This window comes from Leptonychotes weddellii, chromosome 11, assembly GCF_054177405.1.
Source record: "Leptonychotes weddellii isolate Sample4059 chromosome 11, ASM5417740v2, whole genome shotgun sequence".
Taxonomy (NCBI): Eukaryota; Metazoa; Chordata; class Mammalia; order Carnivora; family Phocidae; genus Leptonychotes; species Leptonychotes weddellii.
Window position 1 is genome coordinate 42,384,664 of NC_138379.1, and position 25,385 is coordinate 42,410,048.

At 39.5% G+C, this 25,385-nt stretch overlaps 1 protein-coding gene and 1 non-coding gene across 3 annotated transcripts in view; one reads left to right on the forward strand and one right to left on the reverse strand.

The window, feature by feature from the left end:
* DENND5A (DENN domain containing 5A) overlaps positions 1–25,385 on the forward strand; it is a 99,638-nt gene that overhangs the window by 23,236 nt on the left and 51,017 nt on the right. For both annotated transcript variants that reach the window (XM_081797379.1, XM_006728502.2), the window contains exons 2-4: positions 15,978–16,049; positions 16,812–16,921; positions 18,818–19,475. In XM_081797379.1, coding sequence (XP_081653505.1) covers positions 15,978–16,049; positions 16,812–16,921; positions 18,818–19,475 — 840 coding nt within the window. The remainder of the gene's footprint in view (positions 1–15,977; positions 16,050–16,811; positions 16,922–18,817; positions 19,476–25,385) is intronic.
* Positions 10,501–10,573, reverse strand: TRNAM-CAU (transfer RNA methionine (anticodon CAU)). The gene has a single exon. It is a non-coding gene; the product is annotated as a tRNA-Met (tRNA).

A 25,385-nucleotide genomic window follows, 5' to 3' on the forward strand; every position in this document is an offset into this window, starting at 1 on the left:
ATCATTAGTTCTAGATGAAGTGTTCCATGATTCATTGTTCGTGCACAACACCCAGTGCTCCATGCAGAACGTGCCCTCCTCAATACCCACCACCAGGCCAACCCATCCTCCCACCCCCCTCCCCTCTAGAACCCTCAGTTTGTTTTTCAGAGTCCATCGTCTCTCATGGTTCATCCACCCCTCCGATTTCCCCCGCTTCATTCCTCCCCTCACGCTACCTTCTTCTTCTTTTTTTTTTCTTAACATATCTTGCATTATTTGTCTCAGAGGTACAGATCTGAGATTCAACAGTCCTGCACAATTCACAGCTGGATTTAGCAGCAGATTAAAGGATTTTTTTTTTTTTTTTTTTTACAGCTTTTATGATGTCATGCTAGTTTGGTTGAGCTTGTGTCAAAGGTGTCACTTTGTGGGTTGGAACCTTTTCAATGTTTAATTCTCTGACTCCCATACCAGAGTTTTAAGGCGTATTAACAGTCTGGAGAAAAAGAATAATTTTTGTTCTCTTCACAAGAATTGAGCTTTCATTGAAAGCAGGTGGAAGGATGGAAATGAATTAACTGTAAATCTTGCCTTTAGTGAAGTCACAGTTTAGTATAGTACTGCCATTTAGTTCTCTCAGAGAGTACATGCTACCAGATCAGGAGAACAGTCACGTATGTTGGCAGTGATTAGGGAAAGCTGCATAATAAAGGTGACATTTGAACAAAGTCTTGAAGGACAGGAAGGACTTAGATCTAGAGGATGTGAATGGGGATGGGTAAAAGGTAGATCAACAAGGAACTCTTGGGCATGTTGAGGCACTATCAAGTCATCCTGTTTGACTAGAAATATGCAATTCAGAGGATAGTAATGGAGGCTAGGGGGAACAAATAAAACAAGGATGTGTCAGGTAGGTTGTATGACCAAAGAATAGTGGGGGAATGGAGAGATGATGGTATTTGACTGTAACAGCTTTACGGCTGGTAGCTGCCCCTGTTGCCTCATAAGTAACTCATTTGCAGGACAATTGCTACCCTGTTAGTCATTCTGCCAGGGTCCTCAGTTTAGCATTTAGTAGACCTAATGTTTTTCCAGGAAAAGGAGGGTCAGCGTTTGTAGGGTTGTTGATGTTAATGGAACTGATTAGTTTTCAGAGTGTGTCCAGACAAGAGAGCATGAGAAATACAGAAGATGCTGGAGGAGAGCAAGAACTGAGGTCGAGAAAGGTGGAGAGAAAGAACGGACATAGCAGTTGCTCCTCTGGCTCTTTCTAAGAAGCTTTCACCTAAAGCTCTGGCAACAGTGGTGGCTTTAAGTCTTGGTTTTCTTCCAAGGATTGATAGAAGACCTTAGCCTCATGTCTGCTCTTACTAAGCTCACTTACTGGCAGGTTGTCTCCTCCCTTCTCCAACCTCCACCACTCACCATTTTAGCCTCATTTGTTTCTCTTCCATCCCAGCTGCAGGAGGCTCTGAAGGGCCCTGTGCTAGAGGGTCCTAACTGCTAGCGGGTAGGGCAGCTTGGAGAATGGTGTCGCTGGGTGTACTGAAAGGATCCAGGGGATTTTGGGTTGCGTTGCCTTTAGTTAGGGAGGAACCCTCTCATGAGCTGTGGGTTGAGAATACTACTCTGTATTACAGTAGAAAATTTGTGGTTTTATGGCTTTTTAGACTTTTTGATGAAGATTACTTACCCGTAGAATATTCCTTTCCTTACACCAAACTTGTACTTCTTGACTGCTCTAAATTCTAATGTTCTGAGAGACATCCACTCGGTGTCTGGAGGGGTTTCTAATCCCATTTTGTGTCCTACTCATTGAATGATTATCTCTGAGCCAGTTTCCTTATCTGTAAAGTCTCTCTTAGGGTTGTGATGAAGCTTCATGAAATAATATATGTGAAAGTGGTTTCCGTGGATTCCAAGTGGTACATACATATATTTTTTTTCTTTTGCATTAAAGGTTTCTCATTTCATATAATACAGAGAGGAGGAAATGTGCACAGTAGTTGCAGTACAGAAATTAGGAATTAGGTTAGTATTCTAAATCAGTTAAAAAGTATCTTCTTCATCAGCCAGGAGAAATGCACTATTAAATTATTTATATATATTCTTTAGTGCAATCACTTTATCATAGAGATTGTACATGGTCATAGTAGGAAGTTCAGAAAATACAGAAAAGTATAAAGAAAAAAATAGCAATCACCCATACTTCCACTTTCCAGAAGTCATATAACCACATTTAATATTTTGTGTATTCCTTTTTATAATTTTTTTGAGTTAAATTAGTTAAAATATCATATATTTCAAGTAAGCTATCATTCTTTGTAATTTATAAGAAAGTTATTGCCATAGGTGTATAAGAACATCTATTCTTTTCTTTTTTAAAAAATATTTTCTTGGGGCGCCTGGGTGGCTCAGTCATTGGGCATATGCCTTCGGCTCAGGTTGTGATCCCAGGGTCCTGGGATCGGGCCCCGCATCGGGCTCCCTGCTTGGCGGGAAGCCTGCTTCTCCCTCTCCCATTCCCCCTGCTTGTGTTCCCTCTCTCGCTGTGTCTCTCTGTCAAATAAATAAATGAAATCTTTAAAAAAAAAAAAATTTTCTTGGGGGATGCCTGGGTGGCTCAACCAGTTGAGCATCTGCCTTCGGCTCAGGTCATGATCCTAAGGTCCTGGGATAGAGTCCTGCATTGGGCTCCTTACTCAGCGGGGAGCCTGCTTCTCCCTTTGCCTGCCGCTCCCCCAGTTTGTGCTCTCTCTCTCTCTCTCTCGGATTTAAAAAAAATTTTTTTTCTTGGGACACCTGGGTGGCGCAGTCGGTTAAGCATCTGCCTTCAGCTCAGGTCATAATCCCAGGGTCCTGGGATCGAGTCCCACATCGGGCTCCCTGCTCAGAGGGGAGCCTGCTTCTTCTTCTGCCTGCCCCTCCCCCTGCTTGTGCTCTGTTTCACTCTCTCTCTCTCTCTGACAATAAATAAATAAAATCTTTAAAAAATATATTTTCTTTTTTTATTTTAAGTAGGCTCCATGCCCAGTTTGGGGATCGAATTTAAGACCCCGAGACCAAGAGTTACATGCTCTGCCGATCAAGCCAGCCAGGCACCCCAAGAACATCTATTTCTTTGCTTCTTTTAATGTTCTGATTTAAATTTTTTTGTGCAATTTTTCTTATATGTAATCTTATTTTTTGAGGTAGGGTATAAAAACCACTATCTTCAGTATTTCGTAAGCTCTGTAGAATAAGGTATTAAGTTTCTTTTTTTTTAATTTTTTTTATTTTTATCATTATTATTATTATTATTATTTATTTAACAGAGAGAGACACAGTGAGAGAGGGAACACAAGCAGGGGGAGTGGGAAAGGGAGAAGCAGGCTTCCCGCCAAGCAGGGAGCCCGATGCGGGCCTCGATCTTGGGACCCTGGGATCATGACCTGAGCCGAAGGCAGAGGCTTAACGACTGAGCCACCCAGGCGCCCTCTTTTTTTTTTTTTAAAGATTTTATTTATTTATTAGAGAGCGTGTGATAGAGAGCATGAGCAGCGGAGAGGTGCTGAGGGAGAGGGAGAAGCAGACTCCCCGCTGAACAGGGAGCCCGAAGCGGGGCTCAATCCAGGACCCTGGGATCATGACCTGAGCCGAAGGCAGATGCTTAACGACTGAGCCACCCAGGTGCCCCAGTATTAAGTTTCATCAGAGTTACATTCACTAGGCTTTTAAAAAGTACTTTAACTGTGTCTCTATTTCCTTTCCTTTTTTTTTTTTTATTCCTACCTGATGATATCCAATCAGGAAAACTGTGTTAATCTGCTTCATTACTCTGCATTTCTTCTCTTTGAGATTTGCATCATCTGAAATTTTCGTGTGTGTGTGTGTGTGTGTGTTTAAATACGAGTCTTGTAGTTTGTCCTTTGGGTGGGACTTAATATGGATACCATTAAAGCAGTGGTTTATGCAAGTTTTGGGTTCGTAAATCTCTTTGAGAATCTGATATAAGCTGCAGATTCTTGCTGTAGCTCCATCAGCCTGGGTTGTTTGATGTCTTGGCTTGTTAAGCTTATTGCACAGTGAACACCTTGGGATGTCCCTTTACTTTATCTTGGAGTTATCCTTTGCCGCTCTCTTGTAATGGATCCAGTTTCCTGAATCCCATATGTACATCTTTCCTGGTTAATCTCTAGTTTTGGCAGAGCAACTTTTTAATTTCCACAAGCTTGTTGTTGTTTGTCTTTTAATTTTAAACAGTTTTATTGTGATGAAGCTTACATACCATAAAGTGACTCCATATCTCTCCATTGCAGGCAGCCACAAATGTACTTCTTGTCTCTGTGGACTTTCTTATTCTGGACATTTTATTTAAATGGGATATAATTTTTAAAACCTTTTCAGTAAACTTCTTATTTTAGAGTAGTTTTTTCCAAAAGGAAGACTACAGAGGTAAATGCCATTCTCATCATATTATATTAAAAATACATGCATATTGGGGTGCCTTGGTGGTTCAGTCAGTTAAGCATCCAACTCTTGATTTCAGCTCAGGTCATGATCTCAGGGTCGTGATATTGAGCTTCACTTTGGGCTCCACGCTCAGCAGGGATTCTGCTTGAGATTCTCTCTCTCCTCCTCCTCTTCACTCCCCTCCTCCACCACTCCCTTTCTCTCTCTCGCTCAAATAAATAAATCTTAAAAAAAAAAAAGAATACATGCATATTATTAACATGACATCACTGTTGATGTTAATCTTGATCACCTGGTAGTGTTTGTCAGATTTTTCCAATATAAAGTTACTCTTCTTTCCTATGAGCAGCCCATACTTAAGGGGCAGGGAGTTATTTTCAACCTCTTTGAGAGCCTAGTATCTGTATTTGGTGTTCTTCAGCACAGGAAATTTGTCTATTCTCACCCTATTTATTTAATCATTTATTTATATTAATATGGACTCATGGATATTTATTTTTAACTTTGGATTATAATTCAGTGTTTTTATTTTGTTCTAATTATTCTAGCTTTGGCCATTGGGAGATCTTTTAGTTGGCCCCCGTGTCTCTTTGATGTGCCCCTGTCATCATGGGTTTTTGAGTATTTCCTTACTTTTTGGCATTGCAAAATGCTCCAGGCTCCTCCTATGTATGCCCTCTTCCAGTTAAAGAACGAGCCATTTTTGTAAGCAGTCCTGGTTCTTTTTATTGGTGAATGGCATTAGAAACCAAGATCTGGGTGCTAGCTAGGCTGTCTCTGGGGTGTTGTTGCTTCTAGGCCCTAGGATAGTACTTTTTGAAGCTTTCTTTTTTCTGCATCATTTTCTGTTTCCTCAAAGTTGCATTGACTGGCAAGAGGTGTCTTTCACTAATCTTAGAGCCTTTTCCCAAGTGTCTCATGATCTCTGGCTGTCCATTTACACTTAAGAATAATGCATCAAGAAGCAGATTGGAAGCTTGATGTTCATGGGGAGAGGGATTGGTTTCTGAGAGTGTCACTGGCTGTATGATTTCTTCCCTGGAGTATGAAGGTCTCTAGGTCTTTTTTCTTGGGCTGGTCAGATTCATAGAAAACATTCCTCTAAATCTCTGCCTCAAGGGCATAATCCTACCTGCCAATTTTGTGAGAGCCAAGTAGTGGAAGAGCACTGGGGAATCTCAACATTCAGTATGTAAAATTTTTGTTTTTCTGTTTTTAGAATGATACCCTTGCTCTCAGCTGTGCCTGTGGTTTCCCAGCTGTTGATGCTTGATACCTCAGCTATAATCCCAAGTATAGATATACCCATTCTTTTTAAAAATTTTATTTTTCAATTGAGATATAATTGACAATAATATGGTATTAGTTTTAGGTGTACAACATGATTTGATATATGTATATATATTGCAAATGATGATCACAGTAATTTTGGTTAACATCCATCACCACATAGTTTCAATTTTTTTTCTTGTGATGAGACCTTTTAAGATCTACCCTCTTAGCAACTTTCACATATACAATAGAGTATTGTTAACTGTAGTCACCATGCTGTACATGACATCCCCAGGTCTAACTTATTTTATAACTGGAAGTTTGTACCTTTTGACCACTGTCACCTATTTCACCCACCTCACTCATTCTTTTATTTATCCCTTGTAAAGAATAAACTACCAGTTTTCTTCTGGTATGTTGGAGGCTCTACAGAGTGGGGAGAGTCTGGGGTGGGGTGGGGTCTAGCTGGTTCTTTTATTTAAAAAAAATGAGTTATAATTCACATAACATAAATTAACCATTTTAAAGTGTACACTTCAGTGGTTTTTAGTTTATTCACTGTTGTGGAGCGATCACCATTATCTAGTTCCAGAACATTTCCATCATCCCAAACAAACTGCATACCTATTAGCAGTTAGTCCCCTAGCAACCACTTTCTGTTTCTATGAATATGCCTATTCTGGATATTTCATATAAATGGAGTAATACAATATGTAGCCTTTTGTGTCTGGCTTCTTTCACTTAGCATAATGTTTTCAAGGTTCATTTGTGTTGTAGCATGTAACAGTACTCCATTCCTTTTAATGGCTGAAGAATGTTCCATTGTATAGTTCTATAACAATTTATCTCTTCATGAGCTGATGCCAGCTGGTTCTTCAATAGACTTTCAACCAGTCCTTGTGTTTTCAGTCCCCCCCCCCCTTTTTAAAGATTTTATTTTTTTATTTGTCAGAGAGAGAGAGAGAGAGCACAAGCAGGGGAGTGGCAGGCAGAGGGAGAAGCAGGCTCTCTGCTGAGCAAGGAGCCTGATGTGGGACTCGATCCCAGGACCCAGGGATCATGACCTGAGCCAAAGGCAGACGCTTAACCGGCTGAGCCACCCAGGCATCCCTTTAGTCCCATTTTTATCCCCACTTCCAGAAGTGCCTGATGCTACAAGTTCCTGAGCTTTTTGGAGGTTATATTATATCTTAGCTTTCTTTAGTCTGCTGTCAGGAACCACTCATCCGTCTGCTTTCCAGCTTCTAAAATTTTGTTGCTGTCACCTTCACTTTCATTCTGTGGCTATGCTCCCCTGACCCCCACCCCTCTACTGTTGTTTTTGTGGGGTTTTGGGAAGAGAGGCAGCGGAGGGAGAACTAATGCATGCCTTCTCACAATTTATTTTATTTTTTATTTTTTAAAAAGATTTTATTTATTTATTTATGAGAGAGAGAGTGAGAGCACAAGCAGGGGGAGCAGTAGAGGGAGGGGGAGAAGCAGGCTCCCCGCTAAGCAGGGACCCTGACTCGGGGCTCCATCCCAGGATGCTGGGATCATGACCTGAGCCAAAGGCAGATACTTAACCGACTGAGCCACCCAGGCACCCCTACTGCTCACAGTTTAAAAGGTACAGTTTCCATGCTGGGTCAGACTTGAGGCCCAACTGTTATTAAGTCATGAAATGATCAAGCTGGAAAAACCTTTATAGATTAGCAACTTGACCTCTACTTCTTAATCTTTCAGGTGAGGAAAGTGAGACCCACAAGACTCAATAAATTGTGTAGGTCACACAACTAGCGAGTAGCCAAGGTAGGACCTTAGCTCTGTCTCCTGCCTTCTAGGCTAGTTGCTTACCGTTAATTTAGCCTGATTATTTTAAAATTTGGTATTGAGGAGAGCATGAAGATTGTTCATATTTGTCCTCTGCTATTTCTTTCTTGGAGATCCCAGTCCACTGGGTTTGCCTAAGTCCATTTTTCTGGAGGGGCTAGCTTTTAGAGAAAAGTGCCTATGTACACGTATAACCGCTGGGAGTTCTTACTCTGTTAATAATTCAGTACAGTATGTACTGTATATAATTCAGTACAGTATATGTGTATCCAACTCACACGACAGTGTTTGTTAGACCGGTCTGAAAGACTATGAATTTGACAGCTTGTTGCTTCCCATACTAAACAGAGCAAATTATGTAAGTTCAAGATGTTAGCTCAACAGATGTGTGTCCTGCCAGGGTTTTTGGCTGGGCTAAAAGGGAAGCAGTGTCTACACTTGATATCTTGCTACCAAAGTCTCGTCCTAGCTGTTGTTTGGAGCAATCCTGTCTGGATAGGTTCTCAAACCCTAGACTCTTGTTAAAACTGGGTACATAAGAGGTATTAGATGCAGGAGTTGGACTAGATGTGGAGCAGCCTGGAAGATGTCAAGCAGGAGGCAAAACATCAATAAAAGTAATGGCTATATACCGAAATCTGATGTTATCTGACAAAATATGTTGAGAAAGAAAGTGAACAGATTTACCTCAAGGGGAAAACAAAGAGGTAACAGGTGGTTTCTGTTGCTTTCATTGAAAAGTCTGGTGAGCAACTTTTCTGGGTTAGTGCCTTAGATCGAAGAGGCCTTGTGGTGTGTCCAAAGTGGGGGGCAGCTCACTCCCTGCATTTTGGGTATTTGTGAATGTCTGACTCCAGAGCACACGTCAGCTGGTGATATGGCGAAGGTACAGCTTCTCTCTTCAAGGAGCAGGTACCCTCTCTATGCCGCAGGACCTATAAACTTACCTCAATTTCATATGAAGAAGAGGTGATGGCGAGTGATGAGTAGAGTATAGTGTTAGATGGTTTTCTGTAGCTACCAAAACTCAGCTAGTCTTACTGTGTTTTTTAAAGCTGTCCCCATTTAAAAACTGCTGATAGTAATGAAATAGTCACCTAAAAGGAGTAGCAAGGTTAATTTTTGTTTAGTTAGAAATTTGCATTCCCTTCTCTTATTACACTGTGCCCCATCAGTCAAAGATGACAGGAGATGATCTCTGATTTATTCAAGAGTTCAGAAAATTATCTGAAAGACAAGGAGGATTGAAATGCTGAGGCAGCAAGTGAATTGGTGAAACACAAGCTGATTTTTCAACATGTACCAGATAGAAGTATGAATTGGTAGTAATACTATTTCGATGGGCAGTCTGTTTTAGGAGTGTTTATAACAGGAAAAATACAGTGACATGTTTTAGTGCAGGAAGTAAACTGATCATAGAATGAGTGGCCCTGAAGTGGTCACCAGTGTCACCAGCAGGATCAATTTTAGGACATCCCAGAATGCCAGTATGCAAATGATGGCATAATAACCTGGTTGTATCCATTCCCAGAGGAAGAAAATTCTATCACTCTTTGCTGTAGATAATGTGAATTAGACCCTATAGGATTGGTGTGGATATGGTGAGGTGTGAGGTAGCCCGGATGTGACCCTAATGTCCTGGAGTGAGGAATAGCTCAGCTGCCTTTGAAGAATTTGGTCCAAGGTATAACTTTGGATGTTTGAATTGTATTGCCTGAAGCCTCTGCTTTAAAACCTTAACAGGTTGTTAAAAACATTAAATTTTTTTAAATTAAAAAATATACTTTTTAAAAACATTAAACTTTTTGAGGTAATTTCAGATTCATATGCAGTTGTAGGAAATAATACAGAAATGACACTCTACCCTTTACCCAGTGGTAACATCTTGCAAAGCTATTGGATGATCTTACAACCAGGATATTGACATTAATACACTCAAGAAACAGAATAGTTCCATCACCATAAGGATTCTTGGGTATTGCCCTTTTATAGAACCCTCCTCCTCCCCATCTCTGACGTCTGGCAACCATCAATGTGTTCTTCATTTCTAAAATTTAGTAATTTCAAGAATGTTGTATAAATGGGATCATATAGCACGTAAGTTATTGGGATAGGCTTTTCTCACTTGTGTAGTACAGGTCTGCAAGCAATGAATCATCTTAGTTTTGTTTTACTTGAAAATATTTTTATTCTGCCTTCATTTTTGAAGGATTTTTTTTTTTTCCTGCTTATAGAATTCTGGGTTGACAGGGTTTTGTTTGTTTCAGTACTTGTATGGTGTTGTTCCATGTCTTCTAATCTCTGTTGTTTCTGGTAAGAAAGCAATGGTAATTTCAGTCATTTCTTTAATGTATCATGTTTCTCTGTCTCAAGATTTTCTCCTTAATAATCTTTCTCTTTTTTTTCCCTTTCTTTAAAAGTTTGACTGTGGAAAAAAAAAAAAGTTTGTGATGTACAATTTTTTATTTTCTTGGTATGTGTCCTGCTTAGAATCCACTGAGCTTTTTGAATCTGTAAATTTATGTCTTTTACCAAAGTTGGGAAATTTTTGATCATTATTTCTTCAATTAAAAAAAAGTTTTTTAAACCTCATTTGCTGTCCTTTTCTTCCGGGGCTCCAATTATATATATATTAGACTTGTTGCCCCACAGATCTCTGGGGTCATCTCCCATACTCTCCTTTCTCTCCCGAATTTTTTTTTCTCTCTGTTCTTCAGATTGGATACTTTTTGTTGATCTCTTTATTTTTTTATTTTTTGTTTTTAAATATTTATTTATTTGACAGAGACACAGCGAGAGAGGGAACACAAGCAGGGGGATTGGGAGAGGGAGAAGCAGGCTTCCAGCGGAGCAGGGAGCTCGATGTGGGGCTTGATCCCAGGACCCTGAGATCATGTCCTGAGCCGAAGGCAGATGCTTAACGACGGAGCCACCCAGGCTCCCCATCTTTATTTTTTAATAATTTTTTAAAAGTAGGCTCTGTGCCCAGTGTGGGGCTTGAACTCACAACCCTGAGATAATGAGTCACATGCTCTACCAACTAAGCCAGCCAGGCACCACTGTTGATCTATTTAAATTCACTAACTCTTCTGCATCTCCAATCTGCTGTTAAGCCCATTCTCTGAATTATAGAGTCTATTTTGCTGTTGAGATCTATTTTTTCATTCATTATGGTCATAGCTGATTCTTTCTCTCTCTCTCTTTTTTTTTAAAAGATTTTATTTCTTTATTTGACAGAGAGAGACACAGTGAGAGAGGGAACACAAGCAGGGGGAGTGGGAGAGGGAGAAGCAGGCTTCCTGCGGAGCAGGGAGCCCAATGCGGGGCTCGATCCCGGCACCCAGGGGGATCATAACTTGAGCCGAAGGCAGACGCTTAACGACTGAGCCACCCAGGCGCCCCTCTTTCTCTCTTTTTAAGTTTTATTTATTTAAGCAATCTCCAGTCTCAGTGTGGCGCTTGAACTCACAGCCCCAGGATGAAGAGTCACATACTCTACTGTCTGAGCCAGCCAGGTGCTCCGATCATAGCTGTTTTAAAATCTTTGTCTGCTAACCCTAATATTTGGATTAAGTCAGGGTCATTTTCTGTTGATTGACTCTTCTCTGGAGAATAGATAGTTTCTTTATATGCCAAACAATTCTGTTGAGTTGTGTCCTTGATATTGAATATGATACATTGTAGACACTGGATTTTTCTTCTTCTTCTTCTTCTTTTTTTTTTTTTTACCTTCCTCTAAAGAACATTGAATTTTGTTTGTTTTGTTAAACTCTGTTCCCGTGCAGTGAATGGCAGTTTAAATCTCAGTTCAGTTCTTTTAGCCCTAACTTGGTTGCTTGAAGTCTGTTCCATGCATGCATAGTTTAGGGATTAGCCAGCCATTTGGGCAGAATTTATACACAGAGTTTGAGGCACCTTCTTTTGGTTCTCTTTGGAATTTCCCTCCCTCACTTCTCTGTTGTGGTTGCCTTAAAGTCTGTCCTCTGGTTTGTGAAGCTAGTAAGACTATGGGTTTTTAGCTGAATTTTAGCCATCTTTCATGGCACAGACTGGGACCTGGATGGCCAAAAGCCGTAACAGGAGACACTTGCTTGGTGTCATTACCTTTTTCCAAGTTTTGACCCTCTCTCTTCTGTCATAATCTGTTTGCCTTTTTGTTCCCTAGTACTTCAGGTAGTTGTTTATATTCTGTCCAGTGTTCATAGTTATCTGCAAGAGAGTTGGTCTCATAGAGCTGCTCTTCCATGACTGGAAGCAGAACCGCCATCATGCTAGATATAAATTCTTCTTTCTTCTTTCTTCTTCGATTTTATTTATTCATTTGACAGGGAGAGACAGAGCGCACAAGCAGGGGGGAGCAGCAGGCGGAGGGAGAGGGAGAAGCAGGCTTCCTGCTGAGCAGGGAGCCTGATGTGGAGCTCCATCCCAGGACCCTGGGATCATGACCTGAGCCAAAGGCAGATGCTTAACCAACTGAGCCACCCAGGTGCCCTAGATATAAATTATTCTGTTGACAAAGTCAGTTTTTTTCATTTGTAGTTTCACAGATGTTTGTATTATCCTTCCCATCTCTTCTAAGAGACCAGATATAAAAATGCCCTTAACTCTTGCTCTTTTTTCTTTTTTTTTCAAACTTCAAATTTTATGTAAAGCTTCTTAAGTGTATGTGAACTCTGATTACTGATAGGTTTAGAAATTGAAATACTTTTATTTGGTATATCTAATCCAAGATAGAGGTATAACAGATGTGTCCCATAAACGCTTTCCTAGGAAGTGATGATTACTTTTATTTTTCTTTAAGCTAACACTATGTTCTGGAGAAGCTTTGTGTAATTTAACATAAACCAGGTGGGGATTTGACTATATTGGGTCTTTTTCACATAGCTCTTTGGAACATGTGTTTTCTTATCTGCACTACCATTTTAAAACTATCACTGTTTCCCACAGATGTAATACATCTATTATAAATGTGTAACTTTGAGATTTTGGTGAACTTTTTTTTTTTTTTAAGATTTTGTTTATTTTAGAGAGAGAAAAAGAGCGAGCCTGAGTGGGGGGTAGGGGGTGAGGGAGGGGAGAGAGAATCCCAAGCAGACTCCCCACTGAGTGCAGAACCCGGTGTGGGACTTGATCTCACAACCCTGAGTTCATGACCTAAGCTGAAATCAAGAGTTGGATGCTTAACCATCTGAGCCCATCCAGGCACCTGAATGTCTAGTAATTTTATTTATTTATTTTGAGAGAGAGAGAGAGTGTTGTGAGTGAGCACATGGGCAGGGGGGCAGAGAGGGAGAGAGAGAAAATCTCGAGCAGACTCCTCACTGAGCACGGAACCTGATGTGGGACTGGATCTTATAACCCTGAGATCACGACCTGAACCATAATCAAGAGTTGGATGCTTAACCAACTGAGCCACCCAGGCTTCCCTTGGTGAACATTTTCTGATGACGTTTCAGATGACTTCAAATACAAGTTTTGAGGATAAGATGTTTTTTCTTTTTTAACTCATTCACATATGTGTGTATGTGTAAAGAGAGAGAAGTTTGCATCTACAGGCTTCTTATGATAAAAAAGGAGAAAATAATGTCATCATCAACCCAGAAAGCAGTTATTTAATAGTGCATATATTTTATTTTAGACTGCATGTAAACCTACCCATTTAGGTTAATCTGTAAGTGGTGACATGTTTGCTGCCCAAATTGGAGAAACATTTGGAGTTGTGGCTTCTGACTTTTTTGGGTCATGGAACCCTTTGAGAATCTGATGAAAATTGTGTTTTCTCCTTAGAAAAATGCACATATTTTCATACAAAACTTTGTAAATCATTTCAGAGAGTTTAGGGGTTCCTTTGAAGCTTCTCAGTTGTAAGCATCCCTTATTTAGGATTATTCAAATCAAGCTAGTACCAACAGGCTAATAGCAATACAAATGTCAGTTTGTTTCTGGCTTGGTCAAAGCAGAGCGAGTAAACAAAGAACCTGTCAGAAGTCCTTGTAAGGTGTGCAGGCTTAAAAAAAATCTGTTATGATTTATCTGAATTGTACTTCCTCAGGGACAGATTCACAAAGATAGACTGACACCTAGTTGACTAATTTTTAAGTTGCTGTTAGAAATGGGCCTTAGTTCTGTTATCCAGACCTGCTGACATTTGTGGACTCTGTATGTGTTAGTTGAATAAGTAATTACTTTTTCCAGGACAGTAGGCCAGTTGTGGTTGCAATGTCTTATTCCTAATATCGTTTGAATTTCCAAAGGTCTAAATAATTGGAGACTTAAAGGACATATGTACCGGTTTCATGAGGTGGGTCTGTGTAGATGTTCTGGAGGCATTAAGTCTCTACTGCTTATTCTCAAAACTTAGCCCTCAGCAAATGATGAAAGACTGAATTGTTTTAATAAAAATATCTTAGGTTTGTGAATCCCCTTCCTCTGTGACTTATCTGACGCTCTATATAGGGTGCTGTAATGAACATGATTTGGTCTCAGGGCTCTCATACTGCTTTACACACCCCCTTTCCCCTTGCAGTGCAAATACTATGCTCCTGATACTGGTCCAGTCTAATACACAGAAGGACTTATGTCTAAGATTGGCAGTCTCAGTGATGCCTTTACTGACTCTTTAACAAGAACCTGACTCCTTAACAAGAAATCTTTACTTAGCTTGTTTGAAGAAGGGGTGGGAGGTGAAGAGGTGGTGTGGAGGATAGAGGATCTAAAGACCACTTCTCCTTGTGATTCATAACCTCCCCCTCCTCTTTGTCTATACTTCAGGTCAGTTCATCATTTTCACCTCTGGCCTTTTCTCAGTGGTTGTTTAAAGTGGTCTGTTCCATCCTTTGAATGCTCATTATGTCTTGGGGTCACCTCATAACCATCTTAAAAAAATACCCTTCTCTAAAGGCTTTCATTAAGGACAGTGGAAACTGCCCTGATTCCTGTTTCTGTTCAAATATGTTGTAGTTTTTCGTGAGGGGATTTTCTGGCCTAGTAAGGAAGAAATGAGCAAACTGACAACTAAAAGTGAAGAAGCTTAGGAGGAAGACATAGTTATCTTCTCAGAACTGAATACAGTTTAAATATATATTCTGAGACTTACAGACTGTAGACAAGATCATTATGTCGGCTGCTTGCTGTTTAATTTTTTTGTACAGTAAGTGCAGCCTTGCCATGGGTGTGTTCTTCGCAGGTGTTATTGAAAGCTTGAGACTAACTACATAGCCGTAGGGGCTTTATTGCTACCACTGTTACCAGCTGCCTGCTAATTTTGCCAGTCTTCTTTAGTGAGGATTACCAAATGTATTTTGAGAGATGAAATTTGCTGGAAAAGAGTTTCAGAAAACTCAGTTTGGAAGAAGCAGGAAATGAGAGGAATTGAAATTGTGTTACTAGCTTTACTAACAGAAGGAAAGTTGAGTCTTGTCAGAAGTTGAAAATTATGAATAAGTGGGCTTCTGATGATGATGATGGACAAAACCCGAGAGAAAGTGGAAGTGAATGTTTTAGTTATAAATGATAACTTTCTGACTGGAATCATTATTAATTTCTGGAACAAGTACCTTAGAATTACTGTAAACTCTTTAGAAACCTAAGATGCTTCTGGGATGATTTAGAGTGAAGAACTATGCAACTTTAGGTTTATCCCAGTCCTGTGTTGGAAGAATGCATCTTCCTTAATCACCAGCTCCTTTGGGTTCCAAACTAACTCAGAAAAACTATAGTTAGAACAGAATTTATATTATCAACTAGAACATGTGAGCAGGATCCTGTGCAAGTGTGCTCTGAATGGTTGGACCACAGAGACTTAAAGATCTGGAGCCTCCCAGATAGTAACCTCCCTGTGAAATGGTTATTTGTGTATGTTCTTTTTTCCTATACATTTGAGAGTAAGGTCCTGAGGATAGGTGCTTCCTTTTGTTTGTCTCTATCCCCTCAGTACCTAAGGCCCTTGTATGACATGATTACTCAATAAATATCAAATTCATTTGAATTGTTTTTGATCATGTTTTCCACATATTTTTCCATGACTCCTACTAAATTTATTTGTTTGAAATATTTAGGTACATTTAATTTGTCCCCTATTCCCTAACTCCTTAGGAAAAGCAGTATTTGGGGCAGGATACTTTGGGATAAAGTACCAAGTGACTTTATAGTAATTTGATATCTGTTGAGCTCTTCATGTCATTATGCTGTATTGTAATGTTTTTTTGAACTGTGAATTGTGTTAGTAGTTTTAGTTAGTTTGGTTTTAATGATATAGAGTAGAAATTATGAAAGGGCATCACACAGAGTAAGGGTAAGTATTATTTTGTGAAATTTGTTTTAGGCAAATTTATATGTACACATCATTTATGTATTTATTGCTTCATGACGTAACATTTGTTTCATACTGGAGTCATGGTCAAAAAAGTTTGAATACTATTGCTTTATTGTAATACTCTGTTATTTCATTTATCATATAGCATTATGCCAGTACATACAGGCTTCTAAAGCCAGGGATGGTGCCAGCCCTTTCATTTCCAGTACGACTGAAGGTAAAAACAAAACAAAACTGAGAACACCCAAACCTTTCTGGTGGCGTTTACATGTCTTTACAAAGTGGTATTTTGTACCTTTGACCTTCTAACTTTCTTGTGCCTTTTTTGGACCAGTAGGTTTTTCATATTTGGGTCCGTCTAGGTGGTGGGTTCTTTGGTTCTTCCTCTTTTCACTTGAATGTTCTTTATTTCAGTATATTCTAACGTTTTTAGGGGGAACGGGGAAACAAAGTAGAATTTTAGAAATTTCAAATGATTCTGAATTGACAAAATATCTCATTAGATTTACCCTGAAATTTGCTTTTTTAATGTTCTTGAATCTTTTAGTCCCTTCGTGTTTTTTCAGAGATCATAGAAATGCATACTTTATTCTGAATTTAAAATAATTTATGCTTCTATGATATCAGTTGATTTTAAGCAAACTAAATGTGGTTTACAGGAAAAAAGATGGATATAATCCTTTGTCATTTCTTGTGCTATCTCCACTCTCCCAAGAAGATTAACCATTGGATTTTAGTAATAACTCACTTTCAAGAAAAGAAAAGATAGCTAGTGATGTCCACTGTTAACCATGCTAAACCTTTTCAGCTTCTTTACTTACCTAATAACTTTGATACCTTTCCTGTTCTTAGATGGTTGGCATACTAACCCCTTTGCCTTTACTTCTGTACCTTGCTGGACTACCAAGCTCAGACAATCGTAACGCTGTGATTTTGAGGGACTCTGTAGAGATGATTTCCTTCATTCTTTTTCTTGCAGGAGAAAATTTTGAGCAGACACCACTGAGACGAACATTCAAGTCTAAGGTCCTTGCCCGATACCCTGAGAACGTAGAATGGAATCCCTTTGACCAAGATGCAGTGGGAATGGTTAGTATTTGTTAGCTGCAAATATGAAATAATTTACAAACTAATTTACAGTAGAATTGTGAGTTCAGACTGGTAGCAGCAGTTCCACCAGCTACCAATAACTTTTGAAGAAGGGGTTGTGTGCATATTATTCATGATTCTGCATTTTGGTCAACATATCAAATATGCTGAAAATCACAATGTTTCTGTTTTGTCAGAACAAATGCATAGTAATGGTTCAGTGAACTTTGAGGTACTGAGCTATTGGTTGCTTATAGTACTGAGATTACATGATGAGTCTGATTTAAAGCAGTTTTCTCTCAATCTTGGTTGTGTATATCTGGGTGATATGACAGAAATGGGTATTTTGTTTCATCCTATTTTAGATAGGAGAGCATTTTTTTTTTTTTTTTTTTAATTTGAGAGAGAGAGAGCGCACAAGCTGGGGAGAGGGGCTGAGGGAAAGAGAGAAGCAGACTCCCTGCTGAGCATGGAGCCCAATTTGGGGCTCAATCCAGGACCCTGAGATCATGACCTGAGCCAAAGTCAGACGCTTCATTGACTGAGCCACCCAGGCGCCCCAGGACAGGGGTGTAAATCTCACGTAGAATACTACTATGAATAATCTAACCTTTATTGAGTATTCACCTTGTGCTAGGCACCATGATAAGCATTTTACATGAATTAATTCATTTAATCTTCACAGTACCCCTTATGTAGATGATGCTAAATAAACACACACATGCACACACAGATACACATATATTTTATACATGAGGGAACTAAGATTCAAAGAGGTTAATGTGTTCAAGAGGTTAAGTAACGTGTTCAAGGTCACATGGCTAAGAAGCAGTTGAGCTGCAATTTGAGAACTATATCATAGTCTGGTTCCAGTGCTATGCTCTTGATCACATCTTTGTACTACCTGTATTAATTTTTAATAGCTTCTTAAAGTTTTTAGAGGATGATCTTGTTTGATGCATATTAATAACCCTGTGAAGTAGGCAGAGTAAATTATATTATCTTCATTTCACAGATGAGGAAACTGAGTCTTAGTTTCGAGTTTTTTGACTCCTAGTCCAGTGCTTATTTCATTGTAACGTGCTGTATTCTAGAAACACCTAAGTTTTGGGAAGTCAAGTCCAAAGGTAATGGATATAACATAATGTAGGTCCTTTTATTTGTTAACCCCAGGCCACTAGGAGATCATTTGTATAGCTAGGTTTATATAGAACTGGAAAATGGGGACTGATTGATTTAGGTCAGTTTGATTAGCTATCCAAGTTTCTTTATATAACCCATCTGAGTTAAAGTGAAAAAAGTGCATCTTTATCCCGATTATGTCATCTCCTTGCTTTATGTGAAATGCTCCCTTTTTTCCTATGAAAAGAGAAGGTTCTCTTGATGACAGAGTTTTGTGACCTGATAGAGTCTAAAACTTTGTTTATTTTTAGGTACAAAGTTGTATCTGTCTAGTTTATAGGTATATTTCTAGCATCATTTCCCAGTAAATGCTGTTATGCTTAACCACCTACCTAAATTCTCCAAGCTTTCTCTTACCTCCTTATTTTTGTGAATTTTCTTCTTGTCCTTGAAATACCCTCTTTCCCTTTTCTACCTGATGAATTCTAATATAACCTCATCTGTGAAACCTTTTCTGATGTTCCTGGGCTGGGTGTCTATTCTGTGTTGCCCTAACACTTTGTTTTTGGGTAGTCCTGATAACTGCATTATAATTTTATTTACTCATATGTCTTAGAATGGGAGATTTTTAGGACAGATGTTTTGCTGTGTTGATCTTGATATCCCAAACACGTAGCATAGTAGGTACTCTGAGTAAATAAATAGTGATGGTATTCTGAAAAGAGGACCAGCAGTGAGTGTTCTCACCACTTGTTTCCTTGTTGTCTTTTGCAGCTATGCATGCCCAAAGGGCTAGCATTCAAGACCCAGGCTGATCCCAGGGAGCCCCAGTTCCATGCCTTTATTATCACAAGGGAGGATGGCTCTCGGACATTTGGGTTTGCCCTCACATTTTATGAGGAGGTGACTAGCAAGCAGATCTGCAGTGCAATGCAGACCCTCTACCATATGCATAATGCTGAGTATGATGTCCTACATTCTCCCTCTGTTGATGGCCGAGACCACAGTGGCATGGAGGATGGTGAAGGCACTCCTGGGACCAAGCTTCAGCGCTTCAACTCCTATGACATTAGCCGGGACACGCTCTACGTCTCTAAGTGCATCTGCCTCATCACACCCATGTCCTTCATGAAAGCATGTCGGAGTGTGCTGGAACAACTTCACCAGGCAGTCACTTCACCTCAGCCCCCTCCACTGCCCCTTGAGAGCTACATATACAATGTACTCTATGAGGTGCCACTCCCGCCTCCTGGCCGGTCCTTGAAGTTTTCTGGGGTCTATGGGCCAATAATCTGCCAGAGACCAAGTACCAATGAGCTTCCCTTATTTGACTTTCCTGTCAGAGAGGTCTTTGAACTGCTTGGGGTGGAAAATGTGTTTCAACTTTTTACTTGTGCCCTTCTGGAGTTTCAAATCCTGCTCTACTCACAGCGTAAGTCAGTGCTTACTAGAGCTTTCTCCCTGCATAGGGCCTCCCTTCTTTCCGTATTGAATGCAGTGGAACTGACTGTAAAGGTCAGGGGCTGTTACAATTTGAGCAAAACTCAGACCTTTTGCAGGTAGGTGGTAGATGGCAAACTGATGGAGCACAAGAGGGCCACAGTTTCTAATTGGCTATCATCATGGCCTTTTGCTGGGCACTTCAGCTTGGGAGGGGTTCCTTCCTGACATCCCTTCTAATTGATGCTGAAAAGAGGGGTAGGAAATGATGGTTCTAGAAAGCTGACTTTCCATCATTCCGCAGTTACTTTTGCCCCTTCTGCAGCCTGACAGTAATAACTGAGGATTCACAAATGATGATCCTTTGAGAAAATGAGGATGTATTGCTTCTTTCTGTTGTTTGTTATAACTGAATTGTTTTTTATAAATTAGAGGTGAACTGAATGTGAGCAGCAGGTTTGGACAAAATAGTAAAGTAGATCAGAAGGAAACAGATGTTTATTAAATGAACCAGAAAAATAACATAAAATTTATTCATTCAGTACCTATTTATTGAGACCCTGCCATGTGCCAGGCATTGTTTCAGGGATTAGAGATACAGTGGTGGACAAAACAGGTAAAAATCCTTCCTATAATGGAACTGATATTTTAGTGGGGAAGGAGGGGATGATGAAATAAATAAAGTTTATAGTGTGTGAGGGGTAATAAGGTCTGTGGAGAAAAATAAAACAGGGAAGAGGATGGTATTTGGGGAAGGGAAGTTCCAATTTTTTTAAAGATTTTTGAGCCAAAGGCAGACATTTAACTAACTGAGCCACCCAGGTGCCCCTCCAATTTTTAATAATGATTAATTTAAGTCCTGTCTAAGTGACCCTTGTTAATATCTGTAGGGAAGGTATTCTGTGCAAAGGGCATAGCACATAAAAGGGTTTTGAGACAAGAATGTGCTTGTTATGTTCAAGAACAGTTGAGAAAACTGGGTGGATGGTACGGAGTGAGAAAGCAGGAATATAGAAGCAGATGTTGTTAGACTTAACAGGAGCTTAGATTTTACAACTGTAGACCATTGTAAGGACTTTGTTACTCTGAGATGCATAGTCATTGTAGGTTTTAAGTTTTTTGACTTTTATTTTGAAGTAGTTTCCAGCTTATGGAAGAGTTGCAAGAAATGTTCAAAGAACTTTTGTGTGCTCTCCCACAGTTCACCAGTTATTAACATTTGGCCACATTTGTCTTCATTTTCTCTCTCTCTCTGTGAATGTGTGAACATAAAACTGAACCATTGAGAATCATTGCAGACGCTATGTCCCTTGACTCCTAAATGCGTCAGCTTTTATTTCATAAGAGCAAGGACGTTTTCTTACAGAACCATAGTATGATTATCAAATTTAGGAAATGTAGCATTGTTAATAATATTTATTCAGGTTTCACCATTGTCCCAAAAATGTCTGCTATTACAATTTTTTTTTTATTCCTGATCCGGGATCTTGTCTAGTAACATGCCTTGTTTTTACTTTTTACTTCTTCATGTGTTTCCTGACATGGACATTTTTGAAGAGTGCAGGCAAGGCATTTTGTAGATTGTCCCCCAGTTTGGGTTTGTCTGATATTTCCTCATGATTAGATTCAGTTGATACATTTTTCGTTATAAAACACAGAAGTGATGTTGTGATTCTCTCAGTGCATTGTATCAGGAGGCACATAATGTGTATTTTTATCATGACAGGAGGCACTTGATGTCAGTTTGCCCATCTTTGGTAATGTTAATTTGATCACTTGGTTAAGATTATGTCTGCCAAGTTTCTTAAATGGAAATTTATCCTTCTTCCCTTTGTAATTAGTAAGTAATTTGTGGGGAGTTAACTTTGAAACTGTAAATATACTGTTCTTTGAAGTTTTGCCCAATAGATTTAACACCCATTGATGATTCTAGTCTGAATTAGTTATTACCATGATGGTCACAAAATGGTGATTTTCTAGCTCCATCTATATTTTATTTTTATTTATTTTTTTAAAGTTCATTTATTTATCCGAGAGAGAGTGCACAAGCAGGAGGGACAGAGGGAGAGGGAGAGGGAGAGAGAATCTCAAGCAGACTCCATGCCAAGTGTGGAGCCTGTCACGGGGCTTGATCTAATGACCCTGAGATCATGAACTGAGCTGAAACAAGAGTCAGATGCTTAACCGACTGCATGACCCAAGTGTCTTTCCATCTATATTTATTAATTGTCATTGTACTATAAGGAATAATGTTTATTTTTCCTTGTTTGTTATTATATGGACTCATAGTTTTTTATTTTGTTCAGTAGGTTAGGTACCTATAATGCATTGGGGATGTTGTAGATGTGGGAAAAGGAGGATTAAAACCAGAAATATGATAGGTGACATTTTTCCATCAGAATTCCTTCTTAAATTTCCTGGAATATGAGTTATTCTATCAATAATACAATCAACAATACAAATTTTAAGAGGTTTGAAGGTGATTGAGAAGATTTGTGTATAGAATCAAGTGGAACTCAGGACCTAAAGCCATGTTTATAGCATGGTCAGGAAAAAGATTTTTCCAAAAAAATTCCTGGATATTGTTGAGCGTGGCTGACAGTAAAATGGAGTGGCCTTTTTGTTAATAGTGTAGTTTAAACAGTTGAGGTTGGTTTTCTTGAAATAGTTTTTATTTATGATTCAAAGGCCTTAGGTGGGTGAAAATCTTTCTGGCCTTCCAAAAACATGTCATCACCACTCACAGTTAGTGTTGCCCACTGTATGTCTTGCCTACTGAATAGAAAAGAAGTGTAACTTAGGGAAAAAGAATGCAGGTGAAATTGTAAGACAAAGTATAACCCATTGGATGACTGAACTGACAGTTTTGTTTTTTTTTTAAAGATTTTATTTATTTACTTGACAGAGAGGGAACACAAGCAGGGGGAGTGGGAGAGGGAGAAGCAGGCTTCCCGCTGAGCAGGGAGCCTGATGCAGGGCTCAATCCCAGGACCCTGGGATCACGACCTAAGCCGATGGCAGACGCTTAACGACTGAGCCACCCGGGAGCCCCTGAACTGACAGTTTTTTTTTTTTTTTTGAAAGATTTTATTTATTTGAGAGCGAGAATGAGAGACAGCATGAGAGGGAGGAGGGTCAGAGGGAGAAGCAGACTCCCTGCCGAGCAGGGAGCCCGATGCGGGACTCGATCCCAGGACTCCAGGATCATGACCTGAGCCGAAGGCAGTCGCTTAACCAACTGAGCCACCCAGGCGCCCTGAACTGACAGTTTTAAGAATTTTTTTTTTAACTTGTACAGATCATTTTACCTACTCCTGGATAATGTTTGTTCTTTGGTCTATATAGATACAGGGTTTTTTAAATTTTTAAAAAATTTTTAAAGGATTTTATTTATTGACACACAGAGAGAGACAGCGAGAGAGGGAACACAAGCAGGGGGAGGGGAGAGGGAGAAGCAGTCTCCCTGCCGAGCAGGGAGCCCGATGTGGGGCTCGATCTTAGGACCCTGAGATTATGACCTGAGCCTAAGGCAGTCGCTTAACCAACTGAGCCACCCAGGCGCCCCTATAGATAGAGCTTTTTTAATAGCATATTTTTTTACCAGGTGCTGTAAAATTGTATGTAGAGAAGTTCTTTACCTGATATGAGTTAATAGGGTAGTAGATTGGATAATTGAAAGTCATTCAAGTCTGATAATCATAAAAGGGGTGTATATATATATATATATATATCCATTAAACATTGTATTTTAGCTTAAAACATGACTGTATAGTCACTAGTCTTTTGATGAAAGGTCTAGGTATTTCCTTTGATTATGGGTCCACTAATCAGTTGTCTGCATTGTTTTTCTTGCATGGAAATTTTCTTAAATGGAAACCCATAATGCATTCACTAGGTTTTCCAGATGCATTTTTAAAAATTTTTAAATTTTTATTTATTTTTTTAAAGATTTTTTTTTTTTTTATTTGAGAGAGCGTGAGGAGGGGAGGGTCAGAGGGAGAAGCAGACTCCCCGCCAAGTGGGAGCCTGATGTGGGACTCAGTCCTGGGACTCCAGGATCATGACCTGAGCCAAAGGCAGTCACTTAACCAACTGAACCACCTAGGCACCCTGATGCATTTTAAAAATTTTATTTATTTTTTATTTAAAAATTTTTAAAAAAAATTTTTTTTTTTTTTAAAGATTTTATTTATTCATTCATTAGAGACAGAGAGAGAGAGAGAGAGGCAGAGGGAGAAGCAGGCTCCCAAGGAGCAGGGAGCCCGATGCGGGACTCGATCCCAGGACCCTGAGATCATGACCTGAGCCGAAGGCAGACGCTTAACCATCTGAGCCACCCAGGCGCCCTATTTTTTAAATTTTTTTTTAAAGATTTTATTTATTTGACAGAGAGACACAGCGAGAGAGGGAATACAAGCAGGGGGAGTGGGAGAGGGAGAAGCAGGCTTCCCGCAGAGCAGAGAGCCCGATGCGGGCTTGATCCCAGGACTCTGGGATCATGACCTGAGCCGAAGGCAGATGCTTAATGAGTGAGCCACCCAGGCGCCCCACATTTTTTTTTTAAAAAGGGGAGTGAGAATTTAACTAACCTTGCGAAAGAACCAGAATGGAGACTGCCTATAGATTTTTGCAGTTTTTGGGTTTTTTTTTTTTTTTACTTAATTGCCTCATGATATGCTTAATTCAATCACACTATTTTTTAGCCACTTGGCATTACTCAGTTTATTTATTTATTTATTTATATTTTACTTTAGTTTTTTGAGAGAGAGAGTGTATGCGTGCTTGGGGGGCAGGGGCAGATGGTGAAGGAGGGAGAGAGAGAATCCTAAGCAGCCTCCACACCCAGCAGGGAGCCTGACATGGGCTCAATCTCACGAACCTGAGATCGTGACCTGAGGCAAAATCAGGAGTTGGAGGCTTAACCGACTGAGCCACCCAGGCATCCCTACTTCATCCTTTTTTTTTTTTAAAGATTTATTTAATTTTTTGCCTGGGGGGAGTTGCAGAGAGAGAGGGAGAGAAATCTTCAAGCAGATTCCCTGACTTGGGGCTCAATCCCAGGACCTGGTATCATGACCTGAGCCTATATCATGACCTGAGCCAAAATCATGAGTTGAATACTTAACTGACTGAGCTACCCAGGCGCCCCAAAAACAAGTTTTTTAAAAAACGATAATGTGTGGACAGACAAGGCAGAGAAAGTTGAGTTTACCTTTTTCACCTAGAATCCAACTCCTCAGAAGTAATCTCTTAATTTTTTAGTGCCCCCTCTCAAATATTTTTGAACAATGAACTATTTTTATGTGAAGTATTGAGTACATATGTATTAATTGTAATATTCTTTAAAGTATACAGGTACATTATGATAGATGTATGATATATTAAAATTAATGTTAAAATTTGATATGCTATATGTATATGTTTTAAATATGGTATATTATTTTTTAATTTTAATTTTATTTTTATTATTTATTTATTGTGTTATGTTATGTTAGTCACCATACAGTAGTACATCATTAGTTTTTGATGTAGTGTTCCATGATTCATTGTTTGCATATAACACCCAGTGCTCCATGTAATACGTGTCCTCCTTAATACTCATCACTGGGCTAACCCATCCCCCCCCCCCAAACCCTCAATTTGTTTCTAAGAGTCCATAGTCTCTCATGGTTCGTCTCCCCCTCTGATTCCCCCCCTTCATTTTTCCCTTCCTTCTAATGTTCTCCATGCTATTCCTTATGTTTCACAAATAAGTGAAACCATATGATAATTGACTTTCTCTGCTTGACTTATTTCACTTAGCATAATCTCCTCCAGTCCCATCCATGTTGATGCAAAAGTTGGGTATTCATCCTTTCTGATGGCTGAGTAATATTCCATTGTATATATGGACCACATCTTC